Genomic DNA, 25,560 nt, shown 5'->3' with positions numbered 1-25,560 from the left:
TAACTCGCTCAGTGGCAGTACCGTCGTGTTCATTGGTGGTACCGTCGTGCTCAGTGGCAGTACCGTCGTGTTCATTGGTGGTACCGTCTTGCTCATTGGTAGTACCGTCGTGTTCATTGGTGGTACCGTCTTGCTCATTGGTAGTACCGTCGTGTTCAAAGGATCAATATAGGTGTCATGATATCTTTCTCCATTCCTCACCTCGATCAGCAGACATCACAACATCAGTCTAAGACCTGCAGCCTCTTTCTTTTCTTTAAAGTCTCTGGTTCCCACAACATTTTCCCCGAACTATCCTCCATGGGGACCCACCCCAGAAATAAACTATGTGGAGTCCCAAAATGTGTTCCCACGTTTCACCACGTGCCCTTAAACCTCCACTCTCCTGTGTGGCTCCATTAAGTCTTCCCAGACATCAGTCTCATAATCCTTATCACGTATTACTGATCTCATTCGTCTGTATAATCCATGTTGTATCACTACACCTCTGAGCATACACGTTCATACATAGAGCAATCTGGTAACGGGAGACTCATTAGATTGTAACCAGGTTACCTACTGAAAGATTTTTATATTTTTGTCTGGTTAACAGTAACCTACGAACTGGATGTATTAAGTAAGACCCTTTTATAAATGAATTATTTTTGTATTTTCGGTGTAAACGGGCAACTTATTCTAATTTTCACCATGTTTGTGATGGATTTCCCCACATTGCAGTGAGACCTTTTCCTGTACAGCCCAACAAAATGTTGTCTGATTTCTCTGTTGACATTAGGCCATTTGTCTGAAGATCCTACCTGTATTGTGTGCCACGTGATCTGGGGCATAGAGGCGCCACGTTCTCTTATATCGATCAAGCGCGAGGATCCCACCCTGCCATAATATCTCCCCGGTACAAGGAACCCAACGGATGGCCTTGCACTACTCGACTATTACACCAGACCTATCAGGATTTCCTCGCTTGTCACGTGCGTGGCCGTCCAAACATAAAATTTTCGTTGTGTCTCGAGCGGTGATTCATTGGTCCGGGTCGGACTCGAATATGAGACAACTGCTTAAATGAAGGAAGAGCCTTGCTGGTTATTGGTTTTATCTATTGAATGGTATTAGCATTCTGTCTCCGGAGCAATATGACTCTTTTCTCGAGGAATACATAACCTGGAAAATATCATATTACACATGGATGATGACAATCTTAGAATTTTAAGTTCAGGAGTGAGACGTTAACGGAACGCTTGCGTGGTGAGAAGCCTTCTGTGATGGGACGGTATTTATGAATGTATGATCGTGAGGATATGTATGATGACGTAATCAGTTACTCTGTTCAATTATTCGAAAATTGCAGTGCAGCATCCACGGTCGTACTGCTCCGTCGTTTACCCTGGTCGCTTCACATCGATACCAATTAAGTTGCAGTGATATAACACAATCCGCTGTAGTGCCAGGGGACGCAACATACCATGACAGCTTCTCTTACCGCACTGTGGAAAACACATTACACAAACATCGATTTAAAGGATGATAAATGACAGAAATAAAAATTCCTCCGTACAAGATTCACAGCGTCGGAAACGTTTCGTAAGTGTGTGGGAATATCTACCGCAACATTCCAACGTACTGAACCTCAGTAGCTAGTACCTGTGTTCTCCAGTGGTACAGTAAATACGGCGATTGTATAAGAGGAGGAAAAAGTCTTTGAAGGGGATGACGTGGACAAGCGATAACTTGGGAAAAGCCGATGACGGGTGGTAGAACTAGTTACTGTCCTTGAACCAGAGACAAACACTGAGGAATCACTTACGTTTGTAATCATTCCCAGAACCACTGAGGGATGTGAGACGAACACAAACACAGAAGTACCATTTCTGCTCTACCGTTACCGGTCCGTAATGAATGAATCCAATACGCTCAGACTGTAATGCAGCCTCATCACGTGACTTCCATGTAACAGTTCACTGTCATCAATCCTGTAATCTGATCAAGTTGATGCCACATCAACTGGAATACGTTAGAGAAATCCCTGTGCTTCAGCCAGGTAGTTTTACAGCGCATGACAGCATGGTCCGCTATGGCCATCTAAATTCTGCATTGTTTGTGAACGTGTTACTATATCGTTCGCATGGCTTGCCACGTGTTGGCTACACCTGATCAACTGCTCCTTCAGTAGTTAACTGCAACTTTAAGTGTAAGTTACCGCGAGTCGGGTTCTGCCACTCGTTCTTCATGGGGAAGAGAACGCCCAGAGTGAACAATACCGTATGGGTTTCCGTAATGACTAGGAGCAACGCACGGGATCGCTCGGGTTCAAATCCTGGAATAGGCATATGTCCCGCAGCCAACCCAGCAGTTCATCCCCCCTGGAGACTGGTCGATAAATGAGTACCTGGCTGAAGTTTAGGTATACATGTGTATTCTTTTCATCCTATTCGCCGTTTCCCGCGTTAGCGAGGTAGCACAGCGTCAGGAAACAAAGAATGGCACATCCGCTCGCATTTAAATATATATGCATTTAAGCGCACACCTTATATTTATATATATATATATATATATATATATATATATATATATATATATATATATATATATATATATATATTATATATGTGTGTGTGTGTGTGTGTGTGTGTGTGTGTGTGTGTGAGTGTGTTCATATGTTTGTGAGCGTCTGCTAACGGCAACACCACAAACGTGAGGTCATCGTTGACGAAGCTATACTATGAACTTATGTCATCAATCAATATACATTGAAAATCCAAATCGTCAAGGTCCTTCCCTCCCCAAAGGAAATCACCCTTCCCTGGTCCCACGCGGAGTGCAGTCGTCGAAGCAGCAAAAGCCTCATAAAAGGGCACAGTGGTAATGCTATAACTTCACAACTGGGCGAGCACAGTCCCGGTACACAATGAATGTGAAGTAGCCCTGAGAAATACGTCTGTGTTGTTTGAGAGTGATAGAGAGATCGTAGAAGTCTGTGGCTGTCTTCAGTACAGCCACGCTGTACTCAATATATCTTGGTATCTCTGCATACAGACCTTTCTCCTAGTTTACTCACTTCCGCCAGTTCCCTCGCACGGATTTCACACTTGCCTCCCACAAGAAATGATCAAATAATCCATCTTTTACCCCTCTCAGCACATTCCCATCCAACAACCTCTTCTTAGCACGCCTGTCGATCAGCGTATGATCCTATATTGCCCGCTAGCCCCTAGTCCTCATCTAAGTATACTTATATATGCAATTTATTTTTCGATATCATGTATTCCCGATCATCATTCCTCTTTCAGTACACAACTCGAATGATTTTACGAACTTTAAAGAAATGCCATTACTGCCTTATAACGGAAAGATATACCCGAGAATTTTGGAAGAGACATGGTTTTGGTGACATAAACATATAAAGCGGCAGTATGGCTCTAGACCGGACACATGCACGCTGCTTCTTGTCTTGCTGTCTAGGATGTTATGCGTATGACAACTATCATGGTGACTGTATTCATACGCCTCGCCAGGTAGACTGGTTCCATATGCCAGGGCAGGTAGACAGTCTACTCATGTCAGACCATGTAGAGACAGGTCCCACAACCTGGTAGACATATCTTACACTCCAAGCCACCAATCACTTTCCTAAAGCCAAGCAAGGAAGACGGAGTTACCTAAGGCAATTGGTACAACACCATAAGTTACACATCTAGCCTGACATATAGTTCCAATCGCTAAGCCAGTGACATTACAGAGGCCGGGGCCGGTAGAAAGATTACACATGTTGGGTAAAGTGCACACATAACACCAAAAGGAGAGAGAGAGAGAGAGAGAGAGAGAGAGAGAGAGAGAGAGAGAGAGAGAGAGAGAGAGAGAGAGAGAGAGAGAGAATAATCTGGGTCATTCAAGTGTGGAAGCCACGTGCACTGTAAGCCAGTACCAAAATGGACATGAATCCCTGTCGAGAGTGGCCACAGCTGGCATCATTTAAACCCCACGTATGTTGGGGGGGTCTTGTATGGACCATAAGTAAAGTCTCTTGGCCTCCATTGCACTCAGCTTCTTCCTAAGCTCCTTAAAAGTTATTCCGCTTCATTCAGCAGCATCCTCGTTACGATCTGCGGTAGTTTTTGTTTCCTCAAGAGAGTTGCCTAAATTGCTGTTGAAAGTTTCTTCTGGTCAGTTATATACAGTGTCCGCAAAAAACCTTGTCCGCCTCCCTCACATTTTCAAAGTCGATGTCACACTTGCATGTTATTAGTTTGTATCTCTCCTTTGGCCCTAACTACCATCTGCAAATGTCTGGGCATGGAACTGGCAGAGTTCCTAAAATATTCTAAGTCCATGTATCAGATGGATCCATGGGGTCCTGATCTCCCGAAAGAAGCGGCATTGATATGTTGCAGGAAACAGCCGCTTGATCGTGCGTTCTCAGCGCCTTGAAATTTCGTGTGGACCCACATTTTTATATTTCTGGGAGAGAACTTGGGCTTTCTCCTCCTTAGAATGCTAAGAGCCAACCATCTTGAAGCACAAGTGGAAGAAATACTGCGCCCAGAAGCAAAATTCCCAGAAAATAAAGTAGCATTTTGGAAGAGTAAAGAAAGAATATCGTTCACTTAAGATAGCCTGAAGCACCCTGAGCCGGGTTGCCGGTGCTCACACCAGGAGAAACAGTAGTCTCAGCGACTAGATATGCGATGATTTCACCCTGAGAGTCTCATATGCTTGTTCCTATAATAAATCTTGGACGTGTATCGCCTTTATGAAATGTATGGGGGCTGACGAGGCTTTTTGCGGACACTATATCTCGAACATCTCGCTGCCCATCCAATTGAAGCCAATTATGGCACTGGACCAAACGTTGTTTGCTTTGCTCTTAATCCTTTGCATGTGACTTTCGGTGGTAAGTTCTGAGTAACTTCAACTCCATGGCTCTTTCTTAAATGTATTACTTCTTTCAGGCATGATCGTTATAGTTTGGTCCGTTCCCATCCTTTAAATTGTTGCTATATGTGCGAACACTTGTGTAGACATGGAGGAGTTTACCCATCTTCTTCACTAACATAAAGTGAGACCTGTCCATTGTTCACTGTACACAACGTTGAGTGGTATGATGTCAAGTTATTCCTTTAAAATCATGTAAATGGTCCACTTACTTCCAGTGAAGCCCCTGTGTAAGAATCTTTAAACGTTTGGGAAATTCCAGACACCGCATAAGACATGTGGGAACCACATACCAGTGTGATTGTTTGCGTGTGTGTGTGTGTGTGTGTGTGTGTGTGTGTGTGTGTGTGATCAACAGAAAGAGTTTAACAGAAACAGAATAAATATATGAACAGAAATTTTGGAGACTGGTGTCTCACTTAACCTTAACTAACCTTGAACTTGTCATAGGCCGTGTTAAGTTCGAGGCGATGAACGAATGGATTGAGAAGCTGCGACGTCTCCTCGATGAGAGGAGCACGCTCCTCACCCTCCTTTTCGCTCATATTACACATCTAGCCAAAGCAAATCGACCGAAAAAATCGGAGATAAGCTTACTCTTCTGCACAGTCACACTACTAACACACAGCCAATGAAAGTCGTTTGATATGACGACTAATCACGAAGCATGAGTTACCCTCATTTCATTACAGATTTTGCTGAAATCAGTCAATCCCTAAGGCTAAGTGACATACTGCCTCCTTAAGGATTTTCTATCTAAGTGACAGGACAAGTCTTCCATGGAGTCAGCCTTTTACAGTGTAAAACAGTTAAAACGACAGCTCTTTTCTTTAAGATGCACTTTCCACAGGAAGAATATTAGCGGGGGTTACACCTACAAATCATACACCCTACCCGACTACGTTTTTAATGACAACTGCGGTACTTGTCTGTTCTGCTTCTCGGGGGGGACCACCGCGAGTCCTGCGCATCCAGTCTGCGCATTGTTTCTAGTAATAATGATGTGTTCTCTTTCAATTATTAAGACACTAATTATGGATAATAGAGATACCAGTAGTGGTATCATTACCCTGAAATTGTACTTTATGACAGTAATTTACTTGTTCATGGTAGAAAAGAACCAAGTTCACAGTTAAAAGGAAAGTATTGAATACCTCTTGTGTACACCAAGTAAGAGAATTTAAATGCTTTCCATAAAGTATTACATATCAAATCCAATTATAGAAATGTAAACAATATCGTAATAAGACCCAGTTATACCTTAAAGCGTAAGTTAAGGATTTTTAGCTTATATATGCACCTAGAGTAACTGGGGATGCATTGTTGCATTGAAAGGTAACAGTAATCTGGAAGCGTTTTAGCTGAGGTTAGTTAAGGACAAGTTCTACCATCATTAGTTACAGAAGTGATATTGCTCGTTTGCTTGAAAGTTCAAGTGTTTTGATTATGATACATATCAATTAGTATTTTGAGTACCTCCTTTTCAGACCTACGGGACTAGGAGACATGAATTTTGGCACTTTGCTTGATGTTTTAAAGCTTAGATTTTAGTTTAACAAACGATACAAGTGAAACTCGTGTCTGTATGGTTTGCTCTCATTTCTATATGAAGTTCTGAAATTTGAGGATTGATGTAGTTTGAGTGAAGTCACTTGTCAAAATTAACGTTTAAGTTTCACAAGCTGTTATATTCATTGAATCACTGGGTGTTGACTCTGAAATCTGTTATTGAAGCCAGCTGAGGAACAGATCCTAAGTGTTAAAGAGAAGCTTAGGTTAAGTATTTGAAGTTGAAGATGAAGGATGAGGTATGGGCTTTTTAAAAAAGTAACAGGGTGAATAACTATTTCCCCCTGCACCACCTTTTTTTTTATCAAATGATTGCTTAGAATTGCTCCTTATCATTGTTGTCTTTGAATATTGACTGATTGCGAGTTGGCATCATTGTATTGATTTTGAATGTTATTATGTTCTGCTGTACTATTGTATTGTTTGAAGACCATTATAATAGTGATGATTGTATAGCATGATATTGACCATCATATCGTTCTATTTTATTCATATATTATACTTGATCGCCATTTCCTGTGAGGTTGCACCAGGAAACAGACGAAGAATGGCTCATCCACTCATATACACATACATATATATACATAAACACTCATAAATGCACTTAAACATACATATACATAACATATACATACACATACAGACATATACACATGTACGTATTCATACATGCTTGCCTTCATCCATTCGTGGTGCAACCTCGCCCCACAGGTAACAGCATTGCCACCCCCCTGCTTCAGCGAGGTAGCACCAGAAAATCACAAAAAAAAAAAAGGCCACTTTCATTCACGCTCAGTCTGTAGCTGTCATGAGTAATGCACTGTAACCACAGCTCCCTATCCACATCCAGGTCCTGCAGACCTTACCATGGTTTACCCCATACGTTTTTCATGCTCTGGTTCAGTCCGTTGACAGCACGTTGACCCCAGTATACCTTATTGTTCCAATTCATTCTGTTCCTTACCCATCTCTCACCCTCCTTTATATTCAGGCCTCGATCGCTCAAAATCTTTCTCACTCCATCCATCCACCTCCAAATGGTGTCCTAGCTACGTCACTTTGTTATTAATCAAGTGACAGGTGTATTTCTTTCTTGTATCTCCCCCGATGATGTGATTGTTACACGAAAGTGCACTTGGGCACTTATCATGTTTCATTTCCCAATGGACTCATAGGATTATATATATATATATATGAATAAATATATATATATATATATTTATATGTATTTATTTAGTATACTTTGTCGCTGTCTCCCGCGTTAGCGAGGTAGCGCAAGGAAACAGATGAAAGAACGGCCCAACCCACCCACATGCACATATATATACATACACATCCACAGATGCACATATACATACCTATATATTTCAATGTATGCATTTATATACATACACAGACATATACATATATACACATGTACATAATTCATCTTGCTGCCTTTATTCATTCCCGTTGCCACCCCACCACACAAGAAATAACCCCCCCATGTGTGCGAGGTAGCGCTAGGAAAAGATAACAAAGGCCAAATTCGTTCACACTCAGTCTCTAGCTGTCATGTATAATGCACCGAAACCTCAGCTCCCTTTCCACATCCAGGCCCCGCAAAACTTTCCAATGCACCAAAACCACAGCTCTCTTTCCACATCCAGGCCCCGCAAAACTTTCCATGGTTTGCCCCAGGTGCTTTACATGCCCTGGTTCAATCCATTGACAGCATGTCGACCCCGGTATACCACATCGTTCCAATTCACTCCATTCCTTGCATACCTTTCACCCTCCTTTATGTTCAGGCCCCGATCGCTCAGAATCTTTTTCACTCCATCCTTCCACGCCCAATTCAGTCTCCCACTTCTCGTTCCCTCCACCTCTGACACATATATCCACTTTGTCAATCTTTCCTCACTCATTCTCTCCATGTGGCCACATATATATATATATATATATATATATATATATATATATATATATATATATTGGAAAGGATACAATTTTGCGCATGATCAAGTATATTCGTATGAGTCCACGGGGAAAATGAAACAAAGGGAACAGGCAGATATAGGTAGATAGATCAACTCGCATAAAAATTTTACCTACCTATCATTCTTTTCTCTTGTGATGGGCAGCTAACAAATGGAGATTTGCTTCCTTGAGCTCAAGGAACTGACTTTTCCTTGTTATTTTTCTTTCATATGTATAATGCAAATTAAAGCTGTTGGTTTCTTCACAGTGTTGCCTTTTGATATTTATATGCAAAATAACGTATTGTCCCCCATTCTTTTTCAGAATCTTCTAGAAATGACTAGAAATAAGTGTTTCATCCGGTGGTTTTATCACAGCTGTACATTCCAGCATAAGGTTAGTTATTTTTTCTGTTTTTATGTTAAGGGTCTGTTATAGACATGCACTTTTTAAGTATGCCTATATAGCGTGCACGCATTTATTAATGTTTTTTTTTTTTTTTTTTTTTTTTTTTTTTATACTTTGTCGCTGTCTCCCGCGTTTGCGAGGTAGCGCAAGGAAACAGACGAAAGAAATGGCCCCCCCCCCCATACACATGTACATACACACGTCCACACACGCAAATATACATACCTACACAGCTTTCCATGGTTTACCCCAGACGCTTCACATGCCTTGCTTCAATCCACTGACAGCACGTCAACCCCTGTATACCACATGACTCCAATTCACTCTATTTCTTGCCCTCCTTTCACCCTCCTGCATGTTCAGGCCCCGATCACACAAAATCTTTGTCATTCCATCTTTCCACCTCCAATTTGGTCTCCCTCTTCTCCTCGTTCCCTCCACCTCCGACACATATATCCTCTTGGTCAATCTCTCCTCACTCATTCTCTCCATGTGCCCAAACCATTTCAAAACACCCTCTTCTGCTCTCTCAACCACGCTCTTTTTATTTCCACACATCTCTCTTACCCTTACGTTACTTACTCGATCAAACCACCTCACACCACACATTGTCCTCAAACATCTCATTTCCAGCACATCCATCCTCCTGCGCACATCTCTATCCATAGCCCACGCCTCGCAACCATACAACATTGTTGGAACCACTATTCCCTCAAACATACCCATTTTTGCTTTCCGAGATAATGTTCTCGACTTCCACACATTTTTCAAGGCTCCCAAAATTTTCGCCCCCTCCCCCACCCTATGATCCACTTCCGCTTCCATGGGTCCATCCGCTGACAGATCCACTCCCAGATATCTAAAACACTTCACTTCCTCCAGTTTTTCTCCATTCAAACTCACCTCCCAATTGACTTGACCCTCACCCCTACTGTACCTAATAACCTTGCTCTTATTCACATTTACTCTCAACTTTCTTCTTCCACACACTTTACCAAACTCAGTCACCAGCTTCTGCAGTTTCTCACATGAATCAGCCACCAGCGCTGTATCATCAGCGAACAACAACTGACTCACTTCCCAAGCTCTCTCATCCCCAACAGACTTCATACTTGCCCCTCTTTCCAGGACTCTTGCATTTACCTCCCTTACAACCCCATCCATAAACAAATTAAACAACCATGGAGACATCACACACCCCTGCCGCAAACCTACATTCACTGAGAACCAATCACTTTCCTCTCTTCCTACACGTACACATGCCTTACATCCTCGATAAAAACTTTTCACTGCTTCTAACAACTTGCCTCCCACACCATATATTCTTAATACCTTCCACAGAGCATCTCTATCAACTCTATCATATGCCTTCTCCAGATCCATAAATGCTACATACAAATCCATTTGCTTTTCTAAGTATTTCTCACTTACATTCTTCAAAGCAAACACCTGATCCACACATCCTCTACCACTTCTGAAACCGCACTGCTCTTCCCCAATCTGATGCTCTGTACATGCCTTCACCCTCTCAATCAATACCCTCCCATATAATTTACCAGGAATACTCAACAAACTTATACCTCTGTAATTTGAGCACTCACTCTTATCCCCTTTGCCTTTGTACAATGGCACTATGCACGCATTCCGCCAATCCTCAGGCACCTCACCATGAGTCATACATACATTAAATAACCTTACCAACCAGTCAACAATACAGTCACCCCCTTTCTTAATAAATTCCACTGCAATACCATCCAAACCTACTGCCTTGCCGGCTTTCATCTTCCGCAAAGCTTTTACTACCTCTTCTCTGTTTACCAAATCATTTTCCCTAACCCTCTCACTTTGCACACCACCTCGACCAAAACACCCTATATCTGCCACTCTGTCATCAGACACATTCAACAAACCTTCAAAATACTCATTCCATCTCCTTCTCACATCACCGCTACTTGTTATCACCTCCCCATTTACGCCCTTCACTGAAGTTCCCATTTGCTCCCTTGTCTTACGCACCCTATTTACCTCCTTCCAGAACATCTTTTTATTCTCCCTAAAATTTACTGATAGTCTCTCACCCCAACTCTCATTTGCCCTTTTTTTCACCTCTTGCACCTTTCTCTTGACCTCCTGTCTCTTTCTTTTATACTTCTCCCACTCAATTGCATCTTTTCCCTGCAAAAATCGTCCAAATGCCTCTCTCTTCTCTTTCACTAATACTCTTACTTCTTCATCCCACCACTCACTACCCTTTCTAAACAGCCCACCTCCCACTCTTCTCATGCCACAAGCATCTTTTGCGCAATCCATCACTGATTCCCTAAATACATCCCATTCCTCCCCCACTCCCCTTACTTCCATTGTTCTCACCTTTTTCCATTCTGTACACAGTCTCTCCTGGTACTTCCCCACACAGGTCTCCTTCCCAAGCTCACTTACTCTCACCACCTTCTTCACCCCAACATTCACTCCTCTTTTCTGAAAACCCATACTAATCTTCACCTTAGCCTCCACAAGATAATGATCAGACATCCCTCCAGTTGCACCTCTCAGCACATTAACATCCAAAAGTCTCTCTTTCGCACGCCTGTCAATTAACACGTAATCCAATAACGCTCTCTGGCCATCTCTCCTACTTACATAAGTATACTTATGTATATCTCGCTTTTTAAACCAGGTATTCCCAATCATCAGTCCTTTTTCAGCACATAAATCTACAAGCTCTTCACCATTTCCATTTACAACACTGAACACCCCATGCATACCAATTATTCCCTCAACTGCCACATTACTCACCTTTGCATTCAAATCACCCATCACTATAACCCGGTCTCGTGCATCAAAACCGCTAACACACTCATTTAGCTGCTCCCAAAACACTTGCCTCTCATGATCTTTCTTCTCATGCCCATTTATTAATGTGTGAAACTTAAATCTTACCCATTTAATGATAGGTTGTATTTGTTTGCATGATTGATACAATAGATGCAAACTTATGGAACATTAGTTAGCTTTTTGTGGTTCTTGTGCATTACGATAAGTTTTTCACTCCTTGTACATTGTTTCACGATATATGAAATACAAGTACCATACTTGATAAATTGTACCAGAATTACAGCTACATTTGAATGCCCAGTCAGCAAAATCAGTGGCAGTGGTCTTTTTTTTTTTTTTTTTTTTTTTTTTTGTCTTATAGAAGAGTGTAGTGGTATGATTATCTTCTTGTTCTATGTGAAAGTTTTTTGATTCAGCAAAAAAATTTCTGATTACTTGTCAACTCAGTTTCTGTTGAAGAGACCTGAATGTTAAACCTCAGCCACAGAAATTTCCAGCAGTTAGCCATTATGCCTATGTCCCCATGATTCTATGAACTTATGTTAAAAAACTCCTTGAAACCGCTTTTGGGCAAAGCTGCATCCACATGTAAGGAGAATAGGAAAACTTTTAAATTTGGTGATTGACTAGTTCTCATTTACCTACGTTGAATCTGAGTAAAACTCCTGTTTATCAAGGTTCTAGAAGTAGATCAGGGTTTTGCCATACCATGCAATTCGTTTGTTGATAATCTGAACTGGTTTGCATATACAGTCCTAGCAAAGGAAATGATCCTTTATTTCCCTCTGCCTTAGTACTACATGAAAAACCATAGATTTCCTCTGCTTTCTGCATAAGGTTCTATAAACCTTGATGCACATTAATTGATCTGTGGATGGGATAACAATTTAGATTTTTTCACATATAAACCAAAGTTAAAAAAGCCTCATTAAATTAAAGTGGCATGAGAAGCATGGGAGGTGGGCAGATTGGAAAGGGTAGTGAGTGGTGGGATGAAGAAGTAAGATTGTTAGTGAAAGAGAAGAGAGAGGCATTTGGACGATTTTTGCAGGGATATAGTGCAAATGACTGGGAGATGTATAAAGGAAAGAGGCAGGAGGTCAGGAGAAAGGTGCTAGAGGTGAAAAAGAGGGCAAATGAGAGTTGGGGTGACAGAGGATCATTAAATTTTAGGGAGACTAAATAGATGTTTTGGAAAGAGGTAGATAAAGTGCATAAGACAAGAGAACAAATGGGAACATCGGTGAAGGGAGCTAATGGGGAGGTAGTAACAAGTAGTGGTGATGTGAGAAGGAGATGGAGTGAATATTTGGAAAGTTTGTTGAATGTGTTAGATGATAGTGTGGCAGATATAGGATGTTTTGGTTGAGGTGGTGTGCAAAGTGAGAGGGTCATGGGGAATGATTTGGTAAACAGAGAAGAGGTAGTGAAAGCTTTGCAGAAGATGAAAGCCGGCAAGGCGGCGAGTTTGGATGGCATTGCAGTGAAATTTATTAAAAAAAGGGGGTGACTGTGTTGTTGACTGGTTGTTGAGGATATTCAATGTGTGTATGGCTCATGGTGAAGTGCCTGAGGATTGGCGGAATGCATGCATAGTGCCATTGTACAAAGGCAAAGGGAATAAAGGTGAGTGTTCAAATTACAGAGGTATAAGTTTGTTGAGTATTCCAGGGAAATTATATGGGAGGGTATTGATTGAGAGGGTGAAGGCATGTACAGAGCATCAGATTTGGGAAGAGCAGTGTGGTTTCAGAAGTGGTAGAGGATGTGTGGGTCAGGTGTTTGCTTTGAAGAATGTATGTGAGAAATACTTAGAAAAACAAATGGATTTTATGGAGCATTTATAGATCTGGAGAAGGCATATGATAGAGTTGATGGAGATGCTGTGTGGAAGGTATTAAGTATATGGTGTGGGAGGCAAGTTGCTAGAAGCAGTGAAAAGTTTTTATAGAGAATGTAAGGCATGTGTACGAGTAGGAAGAGAGGAAAGTGATTGGTTCTCAGTGAATGTCGGTTTGTGCCAGGGGTGTGTGATGTTTCCATGGTTGTTTAATTTGTTTATGGATGGGGTTGTTAGGGAGTTGAATGCAAGCGTTTTAGGAATAAATAAAGGCAGCAAGTATGAATTATGTACATGTGTGTGTATGTATTTATATGTATACGTTGAAATGTATAGGTATGTATATGTGCGTGTGTGGACGTGTATGTATATACATGTGTATGTGGGCGGGTTTAGGCCACTCTTTCGTCTGTTTCCTCGCGCTACCTCGCTAACGTGGGAGACAGCAACAAAGTGTAATAGATAAATAGATCAGTAAATTGAAAAAGAACATAATTTGATGTACATTACTCTTCTGATCTTAAACTTGCACGAGATGTGGAAGAAATTGTGCAGTTATGTGCAAAAGCTGTATATGTGCAGAGATTTGTAGTGAATTGAGATCACTTCTTAGTTTATTACTATTAGAAATATTATGACTGCATTTCACCTTGTAACTCCTTGAGAGAAATTTTTAACATCATGAAGAGGTTAACAACATGTATTACTTTTCTTTTTCTTTCTTTCATACTATTTGCCATTTCCCGTGTTAGCGAGGTAGCGTCAAGAACAGAGGACTGGGCCTTTGAGGGAATATCCTCACCTGGCTCCCTTCTCTGTTCCTTCTTCTGGAAATTAAAAAAAAAAAAAAACGAGAGGGGAGGATTTCCAGCCCCCTGTTCCCTCCCCTCTTAGTCGCCTTGTACAACACGCAGGGAATACGTAGGAAGTATTCTTTCTCCCCATCCCCATTACTGTACTTTGGAATTAGTTTTGATGGTTTGAAATATTGTTATTAATATTATGATGTTTCTTTACAAAAACTGCAGTATGGTGGTGTATCCTTTAGTAGGAAAAAAGTTAGATGTACTGTCATTAGTCACTTGGGATTTTATAGAAAAAGTTATGCATCCTTTTTGGCATTCTTCCTGAACCATTCTGTTCTCAGCCTCCCTTGTTATGATATGAAAACTTTTTCTGGCCTTCAAGCTGCCAAGCATAACTAGTGATTAATATTGTCTTTCGTGGTCATATCTTCTCTGGTACATCTTTAAGTAGATATCTTCTTTCAGTTTATATCATACCCAGTTCTTTTGCTTATGTAGAATAAGTGTGAAAAACTGCCTTCCCTTTTTTCACATTTTGTAAGACTTTTCTTGTAATTTAAAGTAATATCCAACTTATCCTTATTTATTTACTCCAGAACAGCACTTCAGACTTTTTTGATACATGCTGAGTATCCCTTATCTGAAATGCCTGGGACCAGAAGTGTTTTAAATTTTTTCGGATTTTGGAATATTTGCATATACATAACGAGATGTGGAAAACAGGATGGTACGGAAACAAATGGGTTAGAGTTGAGACGTACCTCAGTGTTTCGACCGTTCAAAGGTCTTCCTCTTGAGATACTGATTCCAGTATTCGACAGGACCATATTCTCCAGCAAGTGATAATCACCCGGTCAGATGCCTTGATGTGTCGCTCTCTGATTAGATCGCTTGTCCTGCTGCCTCCACTCATTCACCACAATCTCCACTGTCTGATGTGACCAGCAGATGAACCCATGCCTCATGTTAATGTTGTTGTTATTCCGTTCCTCTAAGTAAGCTCTCACATTATCACTACACAGTTTGTCACTTGTCTGTATTTGCCTTGGCACTGACCATTTAGTGATAGTGTGAGAGCTTTCCTAGAGGAGGGGATTACAAACAACATCAACACAAGGTCTGGGTTCATCTGCTGGTCATGTCAGGCAGCGGAGATTGCTGTGAATGAGTGGAGGCATCAGGGCATGTGATCCAATAGGAGAGCGACACACCAAGGCGTCAGACCAGGTGACCATCATTTGCTGGGGAATATGGTCCCGCTGAATGCTGGAATCCGTATCTCCTGAGGAAGGCTATTGAATGATTGAAGTGAGGTGTTTCAGCTCTAATCCGTTTGTTTCCATACTATCTTGTTTTCCACATTTGACATGATGGATAATAGATAATGAGATACCTTAGGGATGGGGCCCAAGTCTAAACATAAAATCCATTTACATTTCATTTACAACTTATGCACATAGCCTGAAGGTAATGTATGCAATATTTTTCGTGCTTTTGCACATGAAACAAAGTTTGTGTAACACTGAAACATCAGAAAGCTAAGGTGTCATGTTAGCCACCCATGTGGACAGTCTGAGGTTGTTTGGCATCACCCTCATTCCTGACTGAATTTATATGCTGCTGATAGGCAATCATTTTCTTACACTTATTCACACAGAGCAGAGAATAAGCAAAACACACAGTTGCAGCTTATGGAGCTTTTTTTTATCCATTTCTTCATCTTCAGGTCAAACTTACTTATGAACAGCCTTTTCTCTCTGTTTAAAGATGCTCTGCCAAAGCAATTTTACTTGTCTTCATTGTTACCGTCTTCATTGCAAGAGAAAACACTTTGAATATTGGAAATGTTTTACCTCTTTAAGAGTTTACTTTTCATTGCCTTTAGTAAAAGCTTCATGTCTTCTCCTTACAGTTTTCATCCTTTCCATTTTTGACTTGGTTACTGTACTTTCCCTCTGAAATTAATTGATACCCCAACTAAATAATCTGTCTATCTCTCACTTGCCTTAGATATCTTGTGCTGCTGACATTCCTTGTCATCAGCTAACTTGGTAGCTCAAGTATAATCAGATAATTTTCATACTTTGAGTTTAATAATGCGTTTTTTGCCTTTTCTATGCAGACATATTTTAAACTTGGTGTAATAGAATTACATTCTGTTCCTGAGGCCAGCTAGATCTCATTATTTATTTATTTTTTTCAGAAAGAAATAGGATTTTGATGTGATTTTTACACCAGTATTGATTTCTTATTTTTTTTAGGTTGATCCTGACCAGAAGTAACCATGGAAAGCTGAGGTAAGAAATATCAGATTAAGACATAATGTACAGCATATAGAAAAAATTAGAGAATCAGCTTGTTAGGTATTGATATATTATACAGAGATTAAGGTTTATAACTGCAAGAATGTTAGTCCTAAGTGAATTATTTGAAGAGCCTTGAGATCTCGATTAGGACATTTTTCCCCAATGGCATGCATATCATCATCAAAGCACTTGTGTGTTTACCCCTTTTATCTAATACAGTTCATCTAAACATTTGAAATGTTTTTATTTAGACTGCTTTTGAGTTACAAGCACAATAATTGTGGTTTCTTATATTTCTTTGAAAAATTTTGTACAGTACTTCACCTTCTTGATTTGATTATGAGAAAGATTTTTGTATGAGTATGAAGACCACAAAAATGAGGTAAGAGAATGCTTCTAGTTTTCAAGTACATACAAGGAAAATAAATTCATCCAGTGCTTTGATTGGTTATATGTATTCATGGCTGATCCATGCTTGAGTGCAGTAGAATTAGAAAAGAAAATTTAACTGCTCTGAGATGTGTTGGTAAGAACAGTGTACTGCTGCATACAGGAGGACCAAAGTACTGGAGCTGCAGGCTGCATCAAAAACCACTCATAACCAGAAGGCACTAATAAGTTCAGAAGTGTCTTTTAGAGCAATGAGTCCACCTTTTCTGTGCACAGGTGGCAGTGGTGGGCATGTGTATAGTTGACCAAGCTGTGATCCATTTGACCCCATGTACATTGCAAGCATTGTGAAGTTCCCTGCTTCACTTATGGTATGGAATGGTGCTGGGAACTTGTAGTGTTGCCAAAGAATGAAACTATGGACAGACAGTTACCTCGAGCTACTGTATGACCATCTTTCTGATTCTTTCAAAAAGTGAAAGGCTGAAGTGTTCATGGATGATGGGGCTTCCTCCCACACTGCAAACTATAAACCGATTGGCTTAAGGACTGTTGAGTTTTTCAGTTACTATCTTGGGTATTCACTAGTTTTGAATCCAGTAGAAACCTTGTGGGCACTTATGGAAATTAAATTACATAACAGGGATACTTCTTTGCTTTCTAAGCTGGTGGTGGCCATTCATGAAACTTGGGCAAAGATTGGCCTTAAATGGCTTGAGAAACTTGCTGATTCAGTTTCTGGTCATTTCAAGGAGAGAATAAAGAAGAAAGGGAAACCAGTAAAATATTAGTTGATGATGAGCACAAAGTTTTCATGGTTTTTTTACCATGTTTATCCTTGGTCTTGTGCTTCAGCCCTCTTGTACCTACGTCATTGGTGGGTACTCTGTAAATGCACGACTTACTTAGCAGCCTATACTTACTAATCCCCCTTGTCCAGCAATTATGATAAAAACAAAGCAAATTCATATTGAATTGACTTGACAAGGACTAAAGAACCTCTGTTCCAACACAGAATGAAACACTGCACTTTCACCCATCGGACATTCACCCATCTGACATCTCACTCTTAGTCATATATTATTTATTATTTTTGTCTGCCTTCTGGATATTCTGCAAACATCTGTTCAGCATACCACAAGACCCCTTGTGTCTAATAAGTAACTTTTGCATTGAAGACACTGATTATGTACTCCTTAGTCACCTTGCACTGCACAGACAAACACACAATAACACCCAACTTTTCAACATGTGTTTCCCCCTGGTGGATGTGAATAGCTTCCTGAGTGTTGCAAGAGTCCCATGGAAGGTGTCCTGGGACAGGAGGTTAATGTCAGGTAATGTATACAGTAAATGCATTCACTTATACAGTACTTGGTTGCTTTCACTTCACAGGGTAAGATGAGGAACAGATGAAAATTGGCTTTGTTTCCTTTCATCCCATCTCTTTTCTGTCATGTGTAATTGAAATAAGTATTTTGATTTTATAATGAAATTAGTTAATATATTGATGCTCTCTTTGGTATGCCATCATTCAGTAGAAATTGACCTGTTTCCCCATTCTCGTTCCACAAGGTAATTTAGCAACTATGTAAGTCAAATAAGAATACTTCCTTTTCAATATTGTTTCTGGATAAACAACTGAGTACATACACAGTTTTTGAATTAGTTTTCTCAGAATGCTAATCTTGAATTGGTTTGTATTATCAAATCCACCAAACTCAGCATTCATGTTCAACTATATGCTTTAAAATTATGAACAAGATCATGGATTGCTTGTGTTGCATAACTAAGCATGTGTCATTGGTTTAGCATATGTTCTCTCTTGAATTTCACATGCTTATACTGTACTTTTTTTTAATAGAATTAGGAGGTAACTCATGAGAGGTAAACTTAATATTTTGGCCTAGGATTGCTGCATGGTCTTGATTAAAGGTCATTGTTACTTGAAAAAGAAAATAACTTTTATTAATGTCAAACTTTTGTATTTACTTTCTTTCAAATCAGGCATCAAAGGATAATACTGAGAAGGGATTTTATGAGAATCATAAGTACTGTGACCTCATTTGGGTACTTTTTGTTTTATATGCTTGTTGAAGAAAAACTGTGATTAAAGTATCAATAACTGGCATGTATGTTAGTGAAATAAAATCACTGACAATAAAGATGACGAGAATATAAAGCTTGACTATCTTTGAGTTTTGTTGGTTACTGAAAATCTTTGAATATGTTCATAGCTCACAAGGACTTTCTCAGACCATTCAACTGATTTTTTGTAATCAAGGTACTCATCTTTTAAGATTATCTAAAGTTCAGAGCAAACTTTATTATTGTGCTACTGTGATGTTCATAGCAGGAATTATAGAATGAATGATTTAATGCTAAAATTAGCACATTGATAAAGAAGAATGCAAAGGTTGCCTTAGCTAATAAGAAACATCTCTTCCAGTGTGGTAATGGCTAGTTAAGTCATCACTGAGTGGGAAGCAGAGGTGACCTACTGCATCAGCAGCTGTTTCATTCAGTCTCCATCATGTTGTCCAACTCTCGCAAGAAGGATATAACAGCAAGTTGTGACAGCTTGGCAGGAAAATATATCAAGAAAGAATCACCTCCAGAAGTCCCCATTATTAATGTTTGGCCCAATGTAAGCCAAAATGATGTTAGAAAACGAAAAAGCACTATTACTCCCCCATATGTAAGCAGTAGTAATCCACCATCTCATCAGGCCTCGCCTATGGTCCAAAAGTACTCAACAGGATCAAGAACACCAGTGAATGGCATGTCTCATGGAGGCACAGAGGGAAAGTACACACCTAATGTTGGAGAAGTTGTACAACGTATGGGTGGCTTGTATTTAGGAAGCCGAGGCAGTTTAGATGGAATGCTGAAGCAGCAGGCACCTTCTTCCTCAGCTATGTTTAATCATACATTTATCAATCACTATACCGGCTCTCAGCACAGCTTGGATCAAATATTGTATGGTCCTAATCATACAAGATCTCCATTGGATCAAACAGCCCAAGGTATTAACTACTCTTTCTTGGTGCATTCTGGACAGAAGCAATTATCTCAGTCCAGTAGTCACTTAGGAGGTGGATCACCACAACCCCCATCTCCAAGAATAGAGCAAGAACTTCCTCTTCCCCCTGGCTGGTCTGTTGATTATACATTAAGAGGTCGCAAATATTACATTGATCATAACACTAAGACAACACATTGGTCACATCCCTTAGAGAAAGAAGGATTACCAGCTGGCTGGGAAAGAATTGAGTCTCTTGAACATGGAGTTTACTATGTTAACCATATCACTCGACAAGCTCAATATGAACATCCATGTGCAGAGCAGTATCTACCAAGAATTCCTGAGAATAATGTGTTAGGACCGCACAGAGCTTTGCCTACACCACATCATACTGATTTTCGTCAACCACTATCACTGATGCCTGCCTCACCATATTTACATGAAGAAATACCCTATTGGCTTCGTGTTTATTCTCAAGCATCTCCAGAACATGACCATAAATTAAGATGGGAGCTTTTCCGACTGCCAGAGCTTGACTGTTATCAAGCAATGCTTAATAGACTATTTAAGCATGAACTTCATGGCATTGTCATGAGCTATGAGATGTATCGTATTGCACTTACTCGTGAAATTGAGCGAAGGATGCAACAGATGAACATGCCGGCTGCAAGATCAGGAAGTGGTAGTGGAGTAACTATTACTGAAATCAATGATGAAGATACTAGTGAAAATGTCTCGGCTCCAGAACATTTCAAACAGCAAATATTAAATGCTGACAACCTATATGAATCCAAAGTGTAATATTTGCTAATGTTTGTGTTAAATTGCCTCTAGAGATTCTGATGATGGACTCCCTAAAAATTTTTTATGACTACATGGCTTTTTTTTTTTAGCAGCTCTTCACTGGGGAGACAAGTAGTCTTATGTAGACCTGTTACAGTCTTTGCCTGTGATCTGATCTGATGTTTGGCTGTGCATAGTGAAGTATTAGTTTTTGGTGTTGCACCTGTTAAAGTTTCTTTTACCAAAGATAAAGAACCTTGGTTGGGTATTGTGCTTTAAATGCTTTTTGTGGTAGTGCTCATGTGACCTGTCCAGGCTCCACCGTTTGATTTTCAGGGTGAGTCACATTCATTCTTGCCCTTCTTTGTTAAAGCCCATGATTATAGCAGCTTAAGTTGGCTCTCTTTCTATCAATTTTCTGCATTAGTATTCCCACTGCTTTTTTGCTATAGTGTAATTGTCATTATTTTGCTTTATTTTGTACATTTGCTTTTATTTGTAAAGTTTTTTATTTTAACTTTCATTTCTCCAGAGTAGTTGGTAGAAGAGGATGTTTTTTAATTAGATTTTTGTCCTAAATTATACGTACTTTTTTGCAGATGAAACTTAGGAATCCATATGTTTAAGAAGGTGGCGAGCATGTACAGTTACAAAGATTATGATTGAATTGTAAAAATATTTTTATGCACAAAGCCAGTGCAGTTATGGGTCACAAGATAGTAACGTCATTCACTGTGTGATAGAGGCAACCGTAGGTTTCTGATTGTTATATGAACCAGAGCATATGAAGTAGTCAAGGGGAAACCATGGAAATTTCTATTGCATTACACATGACACCTAAAGAGTGGATGTGAGTGATCGAGGCCATGTCTTCATCTGTTCTAAGGGCTACCTTGCTAACCTGGGGAATGATGAACAAGTATTTCAATTTTTAAAATTGGGAACAGAAGAAGGAGCCTTCATTGAAGGTTCAGGCTTGGGTGTCTTAATGCATGTGGATGTAACCAGGATGAGAAGAGGGAGAGATAGATGTTGTGTATGAGGATAGGAACCTTGATGTTCTGGCCCACAGTGAAACTAAGTTCAAGGGGAAGGAGAGAGATGGTTTTGGGAATATCCTCAGGATAGAGTGTAGGGTTAATATGTGGGAAAGAGAAGTTGTGGGAATGTATTTAAGAGTGCAAGGAAGTGAGCTCCAGACAGATTTAGGTGAGGAGAAGAGTTGATTTTTTGAGATTGTTAGTTGATAGTCCAGTGGATATGTTTGTGAGAGAAAGGTAAAGAAGTGACTTTTTGGAAGATGTGTATTGTCAATTTTTATGCTGGGGATTGAATATATACATGATGGGTGATTTGAATGTAAGGGATTGTGATTTAGTGATAGGGCTTTGAATACAAGGGTGGATGAGTGGCAGCTGAGGGTATAACTAGGGGCTTGGGATATACTCTGTGAACAAAAATAGTGAAGAGCTTGTGGAGATGTGTGCTGAAAAAGGATTGTTGACTGGGAATACCAGGAGTAAAAAAAGCACACATATAAGTAGACGTGGATGTGTGGGGTTAATGGTCAGTGGGCACCAATGGATTATCTGCTAACTGATAGATGAACTTAGGAGAGACTGTTATATGTTATATGTAAATGTGCTAAAATGGGCAGCTGGTTGGATGTTCAGTCTCTTAGTGGAGGCAAGTGTGAAAGATTTTAGTGGCCTTAGGAAGTGAGGAAATGACATGGGTGAGAAGAAGATGGTGTGTGGAGATACCAAGAGAGAATAGGAGAGGAATAGCATGAGATGAGAGTAAATACAACTAGGAGAATGTTTGATGAATGGAAGGTATTTAAGGAATCATTGCTTATGTGAGTGAAGTATTTAGCATGGCATATAAGATGTTTGGGATGTGAAGATATTTGGAGAGAGAGAATCATGGCAAATGATTTGGTGAAAAGATGAGAGGTGGTGAAAACCCTGCATAAGATGAATTGTGGCAAGAGAAATGGAGTGGTTGAGTTTGATGTTGAGATTTTCAAGAAAGTACATAACAGCAGAGTTAATTGGTTAGTGAGGATTTTCATTGTATATATGCTTCAAGGTATGGTGCCTTAGGAATGATGGAACACTTGTATGGTGCCATTGTTTAAGGTGAAGGAAAACAAAAGTGAATACTTGAATTATGTTTTAAGTCTGTTAAGTATACTTATACTTGGTAAGGTGTAATGGATAGTGGTGATTGAGAGTATGGTAGCAGCTACAGAGCATGAAAATGGATAGGAGCATTGTGATTTTGAAAGTAGTAGGGAATGTTTAGACCAGGTTCTTGCTTTGAAGTTTTTTTTTGTCAGAGATACTTTTGAGAAAGAAAAGAATTTGTACCTGCCATTTATGGATCAAGAGAAAGTGTATGGTAGGGTTGTTAGAGATACCTTTTAACCCCAGACAAATAAATCCAGCTTACACCCTTCAATTTCCTTGAATGGAGAGTCTCTGTCTATCTATATCTCTGATACCTGCTCCATTCTGAAACTCTCTCAAGGAGGTTGTCCATGGCAGTAGAGTCTTCATAACTAGTGAACTCCATTTCTGCTGCTTAGCCTTTAGTACCTCATCCTTAAGAGGCCACTGGCAGAGGGCAAGTCTAGCACAGTGTTTGCAGAGGCTCCTACCCAATGTTCCCACTTACCTCTTCTATCTAATGCCCCTGTCTAAAGTTCCTTCTTACTACATTTACCTAATTTGTCTACCTAATGCTCCTACCTAATTCTTCCTACCTACTACTTCTCTCGGTTGCTGTATTCTCTATCTGTTCTCCCCCATTGAACAAAACATCAACCAATTTAGGCAGCACATCAACACCCACATGGCTGTCATTCCCCACATAAACATAAACAAGACACAAACTAAATGACCTCAGCACTCCACCTGACACTAGATTTGGACAAGAAAAAGAATCTCTCAACATCTTATACAAACAACTCATTTGCTCCACTTTAAACTATTCTTCTGCCTAGTCTTACACCCTCCCAAAAGGAAATACAACAAAGCTGGAAACCCACACAAAATAATGCACTCAGAACATTCACTTACTGCCTAGTGACCACAGACACTCCTCACCATCATCAGTGAAACAAAGATCTTTCCACTACAGACATACTTGGCATCCAGTTCTGTGCAACAGCATTAGAACCCTCCCACCCAAACCTCTCTTAAACTAACCACCACCATCCCAAGTAGAGATGAAAAGCATACTTGTGTCTCACACTTCAGTAACCTCTACTCATAGATTGCACCACTCTTAACAAATATTACTTGGACAAAACACACAAACACTGGAACGACCTGACTGACAAGGACTAAACAACCAACCTCCCAATTCAGTTTGAAAATTCAGCCAAACATACACCTATCAGAAACCGTACTCCCCAGAAAAAGTCGAGTCACACTTTCCCACTTATGCTCTAGGTATCACGAATTACTCCCAACGTTACAAACACATTTCAGCATATCTCAAGATTGTTCATGCCCATGATGCACTTGCCATAAAGTAGGCATTGAGTAGTACTACTCAGTTGCCCTGCACTCTCTACATATAGATACACTCACAACGTCAGAACACTTTATAACCTGTGGTCCTAAGCAGTGGATGTTGCCAGCTTCCTTAGTACTGCAGGGCCTTCATAAGGATAGAAAGGACTCCTTGGGCAGGAAAGAAGTAAGTAGTAAGTATGATGTATGAGGAAAGCTCCTAGAAGCATTGAGGAGTTTTTATAGTGTGAGTAAATAGAAAGGGAGAAGGATGAGTGGTTCTAGGTGAACGTGAGTCTGTCTCAGGGATGTTTGATGTCACTATGGCTGTATAATCTGTTCATGGATTGGGTGGTGAGGGTGGTAAATGTGAGGGCTTTAAATAGAAGGGCAGATTTACAGTTGGAGGGCAAGGGAGTTGAGTCAATTGCTGTTTGCAGATGACACATCCCTGGTGACAGATTCAAGAGGAATTGGAGTACCTGATTTCTTGTATGTATTTATATACAATTCTTTCTTTAAGATCGTATAGATTATGGCAACCCTTCTCTTGCTATAGGCTTCAGTCAGCTATTATGTAACAGGTTGCTATGAACGTCAATCAGCACAAGCCATTTCCCACCACAGTTGAATTGTGCATGTGTTGTTGGATCTGTTCGCTGGCCATAGATGACTTTCCAAACAAAGGATGAGTCACTGGAGCTTTCTGTAGGCCTCAGTAACCTGCTAGTGACCATGGTTGTTTCTTATGACTCAAGAAGTCTGTGTTGCCCACTGCTGTGTCCTTGCTGCACCCAAACCATAATTACTTGGGCTTGGCCAGTCTGGTAGATAATGTTTATTTTTCTGAACTGCAAAGCATAGGTAATGATTCCTGAGAAAAAAAATGCTTGTAATATTTTCTCCATACCTTATCATACTCTGGAAGCTTAAAAGTTAAATATGAATGTATGTAATTTGTATACTTATATGATTATCCAGTTTGTTAGATAAAGTGTTTTCCCTAATCTATGAATGGTTAGTCATAATTCTTAAGAAAGGTAGTTTTTGCGTTTGTTCACATTTCACTGTAAAGATAATATATTTTTTGTACTAGAGGGAGGAAGAAGTTTATTTGGCACGAAAAGAACTAATTGCAATATACAGTTAAGTTTTACGTTTATGGAATTTTACTAAGAGGAACCTTGTACAT

General features: G+C 40.1%; 2 protein-coding genes across 8 annotated transcripts in view; one reads left to right on the top strand and one right to left on the bottom strand.

The window, feature by feature from the left end:
- LPCAT (lysophosphatidylcholine acyltransferase) overlaps positions 1-5,862 on the bottom strand; it is a 119,357-nt gene extending 113,495 nt beyond the window's left edge. The window contains exon 1 of one of the 2 annotated variants that reach the window (XM_071685931.1): positions 5,361-5,862. In XM_071685931.1, the coding sequence (XP_071542032.1) occupies positions 5,361-5,480 (120 nt within the window). In that variant the 5' untranslated portion in view covers positions 5,481-5,862. The remainder of the gene's footprint in view (positions 1-5,360) is intronic. The other variant, XM_071685930.1, reaches the window with a different exon arrangement.
- The window catches only part of sav (scaffold protein salvador), a 1,023,444-nt gene that overhangs the window by 986,422 nt on the left and 11,462 nt on the right, over positions 1-25,560 (top strand). The window contains exons 1-4 of one of the 6 annotated variants that reach the window (XM_071685938.1): positions 6,072-6,096; positions 8,779-8,850; positions 16,605-16,640; positions 19,489-20,861. In XM_071685938.1, coding sequence (XP_071542039.1) covers positions 19,573-20,861 — 1,289 coding nt within the window. In that variant the 5' untranslated portion in view covers positions 6,072-6,096; positions 8,779-8,850; positions 16,605-16,640; positions 19,489-19,572. Of the gene's footprint in view, positions 1-6,071; positions 6,097-6,127; positions 6,293-8,778; positions 8,851-16,604; positions 16,641-19,488; positions 21,185-25,560 lie in introns of those variants that run through there. The other 5 variants (XR_011715577.1, XM_071685934.1, XM_071685936.1 and 2 more) reach the window with 5 other exon arrangements.

Source organism: Panulirus ornatus, chromosome 41 (genome assembly GCF_036320965.1).
Source record: "Panulirus ornatus isolate Po-2019 chromosome 41, ASM3632096v1, whole genome shotgun sequence".
Classification (NCBI taxonomy): domain Eukaryota; kingdom Metazoa; phylum Arthropoda; class Malacostraca; order Decapoda; family Palinuridae; genus Panulirus; species Panulirus ornatus.
The sequence above is the reverse complement of the archived record's forward strand: the minus strand, read 5'-3'. Positions and strand labels throughout refer to the sequence as shown.